Genomic DNA, 13,883 nt, shown 5'->3' with positions numbered 1-13,883 from the left:
AAAGCCATCCCTGCTGACACTTAGTACACCTCATGTACAACATGTGTCTTGTATTGTGAGCACACTGAAAAATGCTAATATCTCATTTGAACGGATGACAAATGCTAACCGCTAATAAATAGGTGGTGTAACTGGATGCATTAGAATCTAATGAAACTACAAGAAAGCTTTTCTTACTGCATATCGGAGGAATATGCTTCTAGCCTGGTAGTAAAAAAATGATTTTGTGTACTACTACAATATCTTCCAAGTAAGTATGAAGCTTTTGTCTTTTAAAAAACATGAATTGTTTTGTAGATGATACTTGCTAATAAACACATTTATAAACTTTTTAATGATATTTTGAAACGAAATTTGGTGGCAAAAGTTTGGGTTTGGTGTAAAAAAGCATGAAAACTGACATTACTAATTTAGTAAATCTAATATTATTATTAAATAACCTAAAATATTAAGGTATTTTATTTCTGAAATATTTTCATTATTTTTCAGCGCTTCGTAAAAGAACAAAACTTCAATTATTTTATTCAATCAAATAAAGCATTTCTATTAATACATGTGCAAAACACTGAAAACTGCAGACTATCCTTCTTCCTTGAATGAATACATATTTATACAAAAACCGTACTCCTGAGATTTGTGACGGATTTGAATAGAAAACTCATCAGTTTCTGTCATCTTTCACAGTATTTTTGTTGTGTTCCTGCCAGATTTGCTAAGCAGTCGTCTTTACTTCCTACCCCAAACCTGACCAGCACAGTGTGACTGTGAGCTTAAAAGTAGCGGCATATTGGATACCCATTTATATTCTATTTATTGCTCCAAAAAGATTTATGATTTTTCCTCCCAATTTCCCTCTGAGGGAGCATGACCATTTTGGAGACACAGGGAGATGCCGATTTGCCCAGGCTCTCCCGAATCACCTGATGTAAAATCCAGCTCCTCACTGCAAAGAGCCTCCTCCTTTGTCTCCTCTCACAAATTAGAAATCCTTTGGAGAATTCTCTAAGTAGAAAAACTCCGGAGTTGGTTTTTTTCTGCCTTATGAATATTTCCCAACTGTGTCTCCGAAGGCAAAGGAAAAGATGAACTCACACAAAAGAAAACAAAATAAAACACAACTAAACAAAACGCCAAGACAAGGGCATCTCTGGTACAAAACCTCAGAAACTGCAAATCGCTGTGTCACTGCAGTGGCACTCACAAGCAGTGGCTCTGACCCACACAGCAGCCACACTGATGCCGGCAGCTGTCCCAAGCACCCTTGGTTCTCACACCCGCTTCTCTCTCCATTCCTCTCCCTCTTTTCCCAGGGACGCTGATCCCAAGGTAGAAACCTTGGCATAAACCCTGGCATTACAGCCAAGCTGGCTGGTTGCTGAACAGATCCAGAAGGGTACAATTATTCCTCAGTTTGCAATGCAAACATCCCGAGAATTTTAATTGTCTTATATAATACTTTGCTGGAAGTGACAGCTAAACAAAGGTGTTGATACCATGGCTTGTCCCGTGCTACATGAAACGTAAGAGCGTGTGGTTTCCTTAGTGTATTGTATTTATTTTAATCAATCAAAAGAGGCATTTTACGAAAAAACAGTCTGTTCTAAAAATGTTCCTCAAAAGAACAATGATATTTTAAATGGTATTAAAAAGCTTCTGTAACCAAATTTTTACAATAATGACAATAATAAAAGGATTCTAAATGTGACCTTTATTTTTCCTGTTGTTGTATTGACTCAGGATTTTCTGTGAATGAAGGACATAAATGAAAAATCTTGTTTCATGATGAAGCAATTGATAAACTGTTTTTAACAAACCTTAACTTTCTTACCTCCTAAGCTGGAAGTTCATCTGTTCTTACTAAACAAACACAGAATAAAACACCCTCTCAAATAAAATGGGTTTGAATTTATATGCTCACTTAAAAATACTCATTCTAGTTTACATGTAATCAATCAAATGCTATTTAAAAAAGGATGCACCGTTTATGTTCTAAGTAGTGTAAAGAAACTTACATACACTACGGGCTTCACCACAGGCCAAACCCCTTCAGCAAAGGGTTGTGCAAAGGGGTAACACAAAAGCCGTCCCTGCCCTGAGGGTATCACAAAGAGCAATGTGCTGATGGGAAGGAAGGTAGGAAGGAACCATCTAACAAGGTTCAGGGGATAAGCAAAGCAATGGGGTTGGTACATCATGGGGCAGTTATGCCACCTTGGATTGATGGGCTTTGGGTGTTTTTGTGGGGATAAATCTTCGCCTGTTTTGTTTTCACACTCTCCAGAGAAGGTCTAGGCTTTTAATGTTTTCTAATACAGCGATATCATTTATTCTTTAGACAGGGGATGCCTCTTTAAACTGAAGCACAGCATACACTAGGGTGCACTCTCATGTTCACTCCTCTTATTAACCCTAAAAACAACCTGAGGAACAGCAACCAAAAAGGCACCAACTGAGTTGGGAGCAGCTCCTCACACCACAAGGCACTGCGTGTGGTTCTTGCTCTTGCAGGATGTGAGGGCCAAAACTTAAGCAGCAAATCCTGCTTTCACAGGTGAAATAGTGGCTTCTTTTTTGGTGGAGTAAGCAGCAGAACAAGAATCACGAAAGGATTTTCCTTAATCAAATTATGAGTTCCTGCAGAGAGGCAGCGCTGCTGGTCTACTTATTGACTTCTCTGGCATTGCTGCAGCAGATAATTTAATCCAGAGTATCTAACAGGCTTTGAATCTGAAAATTCCTTCCACCGAGAAAGAATACACAGAAGTAACGGCACAAAGGAACTTTCTATACTGCTACTCCTCTTAGTGACTGGAAAGGCTTTTTCTTATGCTATTCTGAATCATGTTTCCTGTTGAAAAAAGCGTTGAATTAGATAATGTTACTGCAAGGACTACTCCTGCCATTATCATATACAACACTATTTCACTGAGCAACAGAAAAGGAACAAAGAGAAGAATTTTTTTTTCCCCAATCTTAAATGCAGCTTTTAAAATGTAATCATTTACAGCGGGAAAACATTTCTCCACAAAGATGAAAGGCATTTCTGAAGGAGAAAGGAGCAAACTGTTCCTGTCAGTCCGCCAAAGGGATATATGAAACTGAGACTCTGCGAAGTGCCAGGACGAGCCGGGAACCTACCCACAACGCTTCGGGGGCACAGAACCCAGATTTCATGAAGCAAAACAAGTCAGTGGTTGTTAAAATGCCATGTGGACTAATTAGTTTCACTGCTCCAATTTAGAAAGTTACAGTGGAAACAGATATAGAAGTACCACGGAGGGTTTCATGGTAAGAAAGCAGCTGTGTGAAAGCAATTTACCTGTAAAAGGAAGCAAGAACAGAAATGCCCATTTTCCTACTCTTTCTCCTATTGTTCAAATAGCCAACACTATGCCTCATTCCTCCAAGTGAACAGTCTGTATCTGGTGTACTTGGGTAGAATAGCAAGGCTAAGAATATTGCCTATTATTAGTCAGTGGGAATAATTGCTTTTTATGGAGCTTACTCCACACTGAGAAAAAAAAAAAAAGTGAATTTTCCCCTTTTTCCCAGAGGAAAGCAAAAAATAATAAAGTCACAGTCAAACAGTATCCTCTGCTCAGTTAACTGAAGTTATGAATGCAGGACAAGTCACAAGCAGTTACCTGAACACAGAATTCAAATTATGGATGCATAAGAAAGCTGAAATCTATGTATACTTACTCCAGTCCTACATGCTATTTCAAGGTGTGACATATACGTATTTCATATAGTCAAATAGCACACTGCCTTTGATCAGTAAGAATCGCCATTTTTTGCTTATATACATAACATCCTATGTGGTATTTTAAGATGCCAATGAAAACAGAACTATTAGTTCTTGGCACAAAAGCTGGGGTCCATTTTCTGGCTGCTTTTTGAAATACATCAAGCATATACAGCTAGCTTAATGTGTCTTCTGGAGAACAGCAGGGCACATCATTATGTACACTTTTATGCAGCTTTCTACTAGATATGGTCAAAACAGATTTCATAAAGCAAAGATACAAAATCCAAACATCAATGCATGCTGTCCCATGTCGAAGAAAAGACAGTCTTGCTTCCAGACTCTTGAAATGAACCCACACTGAAAAAAGGCTATTACCTTTTTTGCACCTTGTTCTTCTTCAACACCATCCCCTATAACAACATACACTACTTTTCTTCCAAATCGTTGAATTATTCGCTCAAAACAACTTTCCTTTCCTGAAACAAAAAGATCAAACTATTCAGGATAGGTGTTGATGGGACGACATAAAATAAATCACTTTTTAGCCTGGATCACCCCAACGCTTTGAATATGTAATTAGACCTATTGGGAGAGAAGAGCCTCTTCTGCAGGATGACATATCAAGGCCGACTGCAGCTTTCCTCCCACCACAGCAGCTGATAGGCAACCTTAAAATCTGCTCCATGAGGTCCTTTAGCACACACACCATGGTAGACACAGCATACTAGAGATCCGCAGTATCACCTTTCTTGTATCCTTCCTTAATCTGAGACAGGTTTCAGGGGGAAATTCCCTACCAGGAGAATTCTCTACCAGCTGTTTACAGCCAGTATCCTGAACTGAGCAAATTGATTGAATCTGAGTTGAAATTCTAGCTTTTTCTCCACAACCTGTGACAAGATTAATCACAGCTCCTGAAACAGTAGTATCCTGACTTAGAAGGTCACCCAGAAGATTTAGATTTAAATGCCTGTAATCCAATACATGGGCAAGGTCCTTGATCCTGCACTGGGATCCATTAATGTGGCTCATTACTTCACTGCACAGACCTAGGGAAATGATCCCAGTGCTCCAGTCCTACATGTAGGCACCGATACTGGGAAGCTTCCGGTACTGGTACTAGGAAGCCAGAAAGAAAGCAAATGCTTACAGTTGAGTTATCTCAGATGTCCCCGTTCTGAAAGACCACTTCAGTCTGGTCATGGTACATGCTTACCAGTGTCTCTACAGCAACCGATGGGAAAAATCATGTTTTTCAAAATAGTTATTTCAGCTACAGAACGGTACCAGCGTAAGAACAAGTAGGCTGGAAATTAAAAAAGGATTTCTAGCTAGCAGAGAAGCCAGACTACTCAATTACATCCTTTAACAGTAGCACCAGGCATTACAAACCTCCAACACCAACTAGGTTGAAATGGTGCTTGAAAATAATGAATCATGTCATGTTACAAAAAGTCATGATTTCTGTGGCAGTCAGTGACTGAATGCACCTTTCCAAAAAAACCCTCCTGTCCTGCATATATGAAGTCACAAGTAAATATTCATTAAAATGTTTTAATTAAAATGCGTATTTAAAGTATTATAATTCAAAGTTTTAATTTACTTTAAAGTTTTGACAGACAGTACCATAACATTTTTAGCCAAGAAACACTTTTAAGTCTTTTATGGTAATGCTTTCAAATTTATACATCTCTCAACCAAGTTTTTTTTTTTAAAAAAAAACACAAACCCAAACAAAAATAACCCACCATTTTTTTCTTGGCCATTTGAGCTTCCTGTATTACATATACTTAAGAACACATGAAAAATATTTTCATGTAGCCCACAATTTTGAGGGAATCTGAGACATAACAGATATGTCATAATCACGTTAAAAACTATAAGCACCATTGCCATCTGGTCCTATGTACTTCTGCATACTCAGAATAACATCTTTTATATTGAACCAGAAAACAGAAATAAACATTTGCCCGGCTGAAGCTTATTACAGTCAGGATGAATGAACTTAAATAATTACATTCTGCAGCAAAACATTCTTGCTTCTGTTAACTTGTTTACCAAAATTTGCTCCAGAGCCCATGAAAACAAATGGAGCCAGGGCTTATCTTTACAGAATTTTTTCTGCTAATCTGGGCAGGCTTCAGCATTCTGTACTGACAGTCTACTAAAAAGCCTTCTCAACTGCTATAAAGCCTCAGTTATGAGAAATTATGACAGAAAAGCAATTATATTTCCTTCTAACGGAGGCTGCATCAGTGTTAACAGAGCTGTATTTAGTTTTCTGTGCTGGATCATGACAAGCATTTGAAAAGCACTTTTAGGATGCTTTAGCATGCGAAATGTTTCATGAGATCAGGTATTACTAATCTTCATACTCGCTACAGTGAATGCATGTAAGAAATAAATATAGGCTATAATATCTTTTTATTTAGAACTACAGCTTCAAAAGTATCACAACATTATAAAAATAGCTCACCTATTTTAGTTGCACTGTAAATATTCTCTATGGGAAATACAACCCCTAGTCCATACAACAAGACTTTTGCCAGAGCTGGAATTAGCTGAGTAGTTGTTACAAGAATGTTCACACAGTTTGTCCTGTGGGAGAGAAAACGTAAGTGTTCTTTTTTAACAAAGCAAAACAGAACAAAACAAAACAAAACAAAAGAAGGCAAACCTTATCCCTCCCACCAGAACGCCTCACTATTATTATTGCCAGTTACAAAGAAATTATTTTTTTCCACCTTACAGGACAGCAAGGCAGAGTGGCATGGTCAGATCAGATGAAGGAATGAGTAGCAGCTCCTCCAGGTTCAGCAGTTTGCCTACCAGACCAGGCGGCCCCTTCTAGATCATCGGCAGACATCCTAGAGTTTCCAAACTACCCCATACTCTTCGTACTCACCTCGAATGAATAAGGGTGAGTGCTTTCAGTGCAAGTGTCAACCAAGAATCTGTCAAAGCTTCAATTTCTGCTCTTAGTTGTAACCAAGCCTCCCTTTTTGCTGGACCAAGAAGACCTGTGGAGTAGATAAGGGCTTGTCTGCACGGAAACTGAGTAATGTTCTGTCATTTTCCTTTGCCTTCGTTAGCTCAGAGACAATCTTCCACACACTGAAAACTAAACAGCTCACTAAACACTACCATGTCAAAAACGGAAGAAACCAAAAGTTCTTTCCTTTTAATACTTCTAATCTATATTTGTTAGATAATCTAGAGTCACTTGCCTCCGACATTATTTTTGTAGGTATTATATATTTCTTTTACTCGTCTGTAGCGGAAAGCCAATTTTCGCATCCAGTCCACTCCTCCGCGCACCCCCGTCGCGAGGCATAAATTCGCACTGGTGGCGGCTGCGGGAAAGCCGTCTGTTCCAAAGTTATAGGTGCTAGTCAGAGATAAGAAAACCTCCAGATTAAGAAAAGCAACAGGCTACTTTCAACCAGCAGCTACTCACTTTGCTGTGCTGCAAAGTCTCAGACAGCTAAAAAGAGAGCGGGCTGCTCTAAGTGTTACAGCAGCTCATCGCTTTCCCGGGAAGGAACTTGCAAAGCAATTGTATCTTGTTCAGTTCTCTTGTACCTTAAATCTTGACCGTTGTCATCTGAAGACACGTCATCAATGTGAACCTGGTCACATTCCTAAAGCAAAAGAAAGACTTTATAATTTTCTTGATCTTACAAATCTGGAAAATAAAGCTATAAAAACCTATGAACAAGCTACTCATCAGAGGTATTTTTAATTGTGGAAATCAGTAGATGGCAGTCTTGTTAAAACAACTATTTTACCTACTCCTTGTGCTCATTTTTGAGAATAAAGGCACACCATCATTAGCTACTACTGTTAAATGGCTTTCCAAAAACACATTTTTGTGTTTAGAGAGGAAAGTGGTTAAAAACAATTAGCATATGTGTTCCATAAACGTTCTTGTAGCCTTTCAGGTACCTTAAAACATCATGCTGCTCAAAGCTGATTCAGTCAGTGCGTAAGTGTAACTGAAACCAGACATTTTGGTAAATGTAACATATTAGAAAAATTAAACCTGATGCTAACCGCCAATGAAATTATGACCTCTGATTGCTGTTGAGCCACACACCAACACAGCCTGAGGCCAGTGTTTCAGAGGAGCATAGATGAAAAATCTGTTCCTAGTTTGCCATTCATTTGAGAGTTGTGAGTTCCCTTCTCTCTCTTTGGTCTTAGTGCATGAAAGCAGCATGCCCAGATGAAGAAAATCCGAACAGAAATAGCCAAATCAAACCATTTTTCTTCAGTGACTTGTATGCAAAGTAACATAGCACATTCATAATTAGCTTTGTCCATCACTAAATTAAAAATTGTAATGCATATTGTTTATCCACCAAAAAAACATTAGAATATTGCTATTAACAATTTAACTTTTGGCAGGAAAACAAATAAACCTCTGGCACTCTAGATCAATCTCAATTCAATGCTTGAAACAATAACGGATTTCAAATATTTTAATAATTTCCTCTTCTCTCTCTTAATGTGAAGTCCTATAACAAATATGATCTATTTTATACATGAAAATACTGCAGTCCTTTATTTTTGTGTTACTGCTTTCCTCTGAACAAATTTTTCTCTCTCCATGGATTTGTGAGGAAGGGAGGGAAGACAGAAGTGGAAAGAAACTCAAACCAGCTGTTCCCTAACAGAATTAAAATCATGACCCTCAACCCTTTTTCTAAAACATCTATTTTCCAGCCAACCCTCTCCCAGCAAGCAGCAAGCTCCAAGGAGGAAAAGACTTTGACCCTGTAACCTTCTCCTCCTCTCCTGAGGTCAACAACCTCAGATAAGAAAAAAGCTGGAGAAGTCTATTTGGCCTCACATGATGGCTGTGGACTCTAGATTTTTTCAAACACAGGTCTACAAAAAATATCTCAGAAACCTTTCAAATGCTGTGAAGAACAAGGTGTGGTCTTTTGCACTTGTACATCATATACTTATTCTTACTGTAATATGTACTCTTTTGTATTTTATACATAGGTAGCTTGTGCTAGAGACAGAGGTAAGAGTGACAAGCAGCACAGGAAAGACAGCACTACATTTGCTCATACTTAACCACCATACAGTGAATTTCCTCCTCAGGCAGACAAAATGTATTAGATGTACAGTCACAGCTGAAACTACAAGTGTGAATGTCTGTTGCCAGGCTTATTGGCTAAAAAAAGCTGGAAGCTTCTTCAGCAAGTTATCAAATTTGCAAAAATAAAGGTTTTTGTTTAAAACTGCAAGTACCTGTCCATCCAAATGCCTACAAAGTTAACAATTCAAGTATGAGCCGAGTGTAAGCTAATGAAGGGACACCCTCCTCAATCCACCGGTTTCCCATTTTAGTTACTCTTCCATTGCTCAGTGACTTCACAAGCTCTCCATGGATAGAAAACTTAAATTTGAGTTCTCAATGCAGCAGTAAAAAATTATCAAGTCAATAGCCTCTTCCTCCAGCTTGGATACTATGAATGACAACTGGAACAAGTCATTGGAGAAGAAGATTCAAAATAGAAATTGGGGAAATGAAACTTTTTTTTTGTTTTTTTAGTAACCACAAAAGTAAAGGAAGGAGTAGAAGCTCATCTTCTTACAGGAGTGGCTGACAGAAGAAATAACTTAACAAACTTCTAGAATTAACTCTCTCAGACAGAAAATAGAGCAAGAAGGATGAGACCACTATATCTTAGATCCCACAGCTGGAGAGGACTTAAGGACTTGGAACTTTAACTTACAGTGCAAGGTCTTGGGATCATCACAAGCCCTGGGACATCACAGACATTCTCCCCTTCTGTCTAACTATCTGCTTTGTAGTTAGAAAGTGAGAACTGAAATGATACATTGGAAACAGAAATCATGGTATCGAGAGAAAGAGGGATTTTGGAGACAAAAACCCAGAAAAGAAATCAGAGGCTAAAAATCGGTGGGGTAAAGGTATAGAAACACTGTCAAGAAAGCAAGCAAAGTGAAGAAAAGGTCACAAACATCACAAATCTCAGGTGAACGACTGAATATAATGGAAAGAGATAGTTTCCTTTTTTTGTCAGGAATAGAAGAAGAAAAAAGTCAAGTCAGGAGGGGAATGAAGCAAAATTAAAGCACAAGAGATACACGGTATAATTTGGAAAGGATTAAAGACCAATGTGATTGACACTACATTACAACTAAAGGAAAGGTCACAAACAGTGCACCACTGTTTTGTTCCTCTTGAGTGGCAGGGCACAGCTTTGAGGCTAAATGAGAGCTTTGGGTGCCAGGTATTTTTTCACACCTATGTAGCTGCCTTGGACTTTGGGCTAATAAGTGATGGATATTCAACCTCTGAACACGGGAAGTAAAAACGCTCATTTAGCAATTGCTCCTTTAGCAGTAAAGTCATTTAGGAATAAAGAAGCCAATTACATGCCCACCATTAATTGGCCTGAGCCAACCTTCCTTCAGACCACCTTGCATTTTGTTTTCACCTGCTTGCTTTGTGTGGAGCTTTTTGTTCATGAGCAAAGACCACCTGAGACATGGGTCAGTCCCCTGATTATTGTAAGCAAGCATCCACACATTCAACATCTTCAAATAGCAGTTAACACAATATGCACCACAACCAGGGATATGCTAAAATGAAGTTTGACACTGACCAACAAAGTATGCACCTCCAGCCAGTACGTTTTTGCAAAGATACATTATAATAAAAATACAAAGACTCATAAAATCCTCAAGTACTTCCCAAAAAAGCTTCTGTGATAGGAGCCAACTTAGAGCTAAACAGCCATTCAGAAAAAAGACCCAAAATAATTGTTTTGTTTGCAGGCTTACCATTTCAAATGTGCACAGATACATTTGACAGATCTGTAAAATTTTCCTAGGAAATACAGTACTAGTATTCTTCCCTTAATTTCACTGGCAAAATGCTAGCTGAAATTAATATTGAAAGTCCCTGTAGAAACACTATAAATACATGTTATTTATGCAGATGTATTTTATTATGATAGAATCAGTTCAGCAGTCAGCTCCAAAGCAGAATATTAACATTTTTGGATTCTCTTTTAAAATAGGCTAAATTGGCAAGTAAGGAGCAAAATATCCTGTGTCTGATGCATAAAGATTATGCAGCTAGCTGTGTTTTGCTCCTAAAGGTGTTGACCTTGCAACTTTAGTGTATCCAGTTTGAAATCTTCACGAGGGACTACAAGTGATGACATGTTTGCACTGAAGGTTTGCATTTCAGTCAGACAGGCTGAGATGCAGCTCTGCACTTTGGGATCAATCCCTAGAAAGCAAAATGCACTTGGTATAGTTCAGGGATAATTCTTTCAGAAGGGCAAAGCATCTTTAGACGTCTAAACCCTATTGTCAAACAGGTTGACATGAATTGCACTGATTTTAATGAAACCATTGCCGAAGTGCTTGATTTTTATTTGAAAATGAAAGTTGAGCTACTAAAACATAAAGAAATTTTAAAAGACCTTATTCATGGTGCCACACACACATCCTGTGTATGAGGGGCAGACACAGGATCAGACAGGTATTCACAAAGGGTAGTTTAGTCTAGGGAAGCAATGCTGCTCTGTTTCAGACCTCTGCTGCAGATGTCTTGCAGCCGTGGCCAGAAATTATAGGGCAAGTTGGTCAGAAACCTGGATCAGTTGTTTTTTCTTGGTTGGTTTTCTGTGCAGTCAGCATAGTACCTTGATGGCTGCCGTGGGAAATGGCAGAAGAGTGGGGCTGGGTGGTGGCATGGGGACTGGTACTGCTGGCAGCAGCCTGGCAGCAGCTCAAGGTAGCACCCCCTGAGCTATGTCAAGTAAGTGCTACCTGGAAGCTGGACAGGTTTGTTCAAAAGGCTTCATGGAGAATTACATTTTAAGAAAGCACTCAATTAATCTTCTGCAAAGGGAAAGAGAAAGTCTTTTCAATTCACGAATAACAGCATGAAAGACAGCAAGCTGTGAAGTGTAGGAGGATTTAAAAGCAAAAGCTATTGTCAAGGGAGAGAAAGGAGACAACTCCTGTGTACCTTTGAAGTGCAAGTTTGGATGAGGGAGGACACTAGATAGGTGATACAAAGCATTAATAACATGTTCAAAGCATGCTCAAAGGTACTGTTAATGGTGATACTGGGGGTTGTCTGTGGACTTACCAATTAGCTTAAGGGAAAATGAGTGTCAGCATGTGTAACACAGCAAAACTACCTCCAGTAAAGTTACTTGTCCATGCTGTCTTTTGCTGTTCTCTTGCACAGCTGGCTGGCATGGATCCATGTGTTTGTGTCCTTTCAGTTGTGATCTTTCAGTGCCACAACTGGTAGCTTAGCTTGAAACAAACCTTGGGCAGCAGCTCAATTAAACCAACAGACATTGCACAGAGTAACTGAGATTTGTTTCTATATTCCCTTCTATCAGATCCGCTTTGGGGCTGGAAGCATCAGCAGATACGTGCTTGCAGGAGCTCCTTAAAACTGCTGCAATCATTTGGTAAGTGAAAATATGTCTCCAGTGAAATACAGTAAGCCAAAGAAAAACAACAATCAAAAATGAATGACTAGATGACTCTAGCCTAAGACCTGTACATGGAAAGCTTGTGTCTTCTCCCTCCTCCATTCCCAAAGCATTTGCTAACTCCTTCCTCTTAACTTTTCCTCCTTCTCTTTTCTGCTTTTGTATGACTAGCCAAAAACTCTCAGAGATGCTCCACAGTCATCATTCACAGCTCTTAAAATGCCTGGACCTATGCAGTCTTCTGGAATCATTCCTTTAAACTAATTTAGGATCTTTATAAAAATTCATATGCAAAGCATTAAGTTATAGTAGAAATGTTCTGCAAATATTTATATTACTTTGCTCCTTCACTACCACCCGTCAAGTTCTGCAATTCTGCCATAATTATGTAAAATATGCCTCAGTACTCGATTTACTGTAGGAAAATTAACAATAATAATAATAAAAAAAAGAGATTAAGGCTGTTACAAGAATTCCTCTTATCTGTGCCAGTACTACATACCAAGTGCCAAATGGAGTGACGTTATGGCTAGCATGCTGATCCTCTACATTTCTGTGTTACAAAACTAACAAAAATAAATCTAATAATTCTGCTGTCTGAATAAATGCTGAATGTAAGATAACTCTGGACAAGTTTGCACATTATGAAAAGGAATAACATGAATAATATCATGAACATAACCTCAGCGGATGCAAAGTGTTACAGCCCAAAATCTGCTGATTATAGCTAAAATACATTTCCACATTTGGTTAATCTTAATTTACCATGAGAAAACTAACACCACGCTGTCAACTAATTGTTTCAATGCCTTAGTCTGCAAAGTCAAACAAGGGAGGGAAAAAACCCCCAATCAACAACCACCCTTCAGAACAAGCTATTTTCATTTTGCCTTTACATCAGTGTGCCCATTGAGACAGCCTGGAAGCTGGCCAACTGGCAGGAAATGATTGCTGGGATTCTCTGTTCCTCTCATATCTGTCATTACGCAATTATATCCACTGCTTCATTTTCCCTACTGAACAGTAGAAAAATTTGGTCATGTACATGTGAGAACAGATCTGGCATAACAAGTTAAAGCTGCAATCATTTATAAATGTGATGTATCTGAAAAAAAACATAATTAAAAACCAAAAATTCCTCAAGCATACACTTCTGTTTTTAATGCAGCTTTTTATGACAGCAGTACCTCTGTCTATGTCTTTTCCAGAAATAAGATATATATACCCTTTAAGATACCCGTTCAGATTATTATCTGCTCCACAAATAACTCATCACTTCTGTAAGCCATCCATGCTTCTTCAAGAAACATGGGCTTACTGATTGTCAGAGAATGCTTTTGCAAGCAGTAATTGCATATTCCAAAGTTAGTTTGTGAATGACCATTTTTAATTACCCATCTGTTGGTTTCTACACCTTTTTTACTTACAGTTGTGATTACCTTCCTGCAAAATAAAAAGCTGATTGCTTCCACTGCCTCTCTTCTAATTTTAGAAAAATAACATGCAAAGATCCCAACATTATTTAAGAGCAGTCATTAAACTTGACAAGTAGATCTCTGTTTTTCACTTGACTAGAAGGATAACAAAATCTCTTAGTATACATACAAGTCAGAAAATTGACATTATAT

The 13,883-nt window shown here is 38.4% G+C and overlaps 1 protein-coding gene across 10 annotated transcripts in view; it reads right to left on the bottom strand.

Moving 5' to 3' along the window:
• Nucleotides 1-13,883, bottom strand: part of EYA1 (EYA transcriptional coactivator and phosphatase 1) — a 168,578-nt gene that overhangs the window by 5,180 nt on the left and 149,515 nt on the right. For all 10 annotated transcript variants that reach the window (XM_055706029.1, XM_055706027.1, XM_055706024.1 and 7 more), the window contains 5 exons: nt 7,331-7,389; nt 6,976-7,136; nt 6,654-6,768; nt 6,225-6,346; nt 4,124-4,224 (listed from right to left, as the gene is read on the bottom strand). In XM_055706029.1, coding sequence (XP_055562004.1) covers nt 4,124-4,224; nt 6,225-6,346; nt 6,654-6,768; nt 6,976-7,136; nt 7,331-7,389 — 558 coding nt within the window. The remainder of the gene's footprint in view (nt 1-4,123; nt 4,225-6,224; nt 6,347-6,653; nt 6,769-6,975; nt 7,137-7,330; nt 7,390-13,883) is intronic.

Source organism: Falco cherrug, chromosome 3, assembly GCF_023634085.1.
Source record: "Falco cherrug isolate bFalChe1 chromosome 3, bFalChe1.pri, whole genome shotgun sequence".
Classification (NCBI taxonomy): domain Eukaryota; kingdom Metazoa; phylum Chordata; class Aves; order Falconiformes; family Falconidae; genus Falco; species Falco cherrug.
This window is presented reverse-complemented; position numbering and strand designations above follow the sequence as displayed.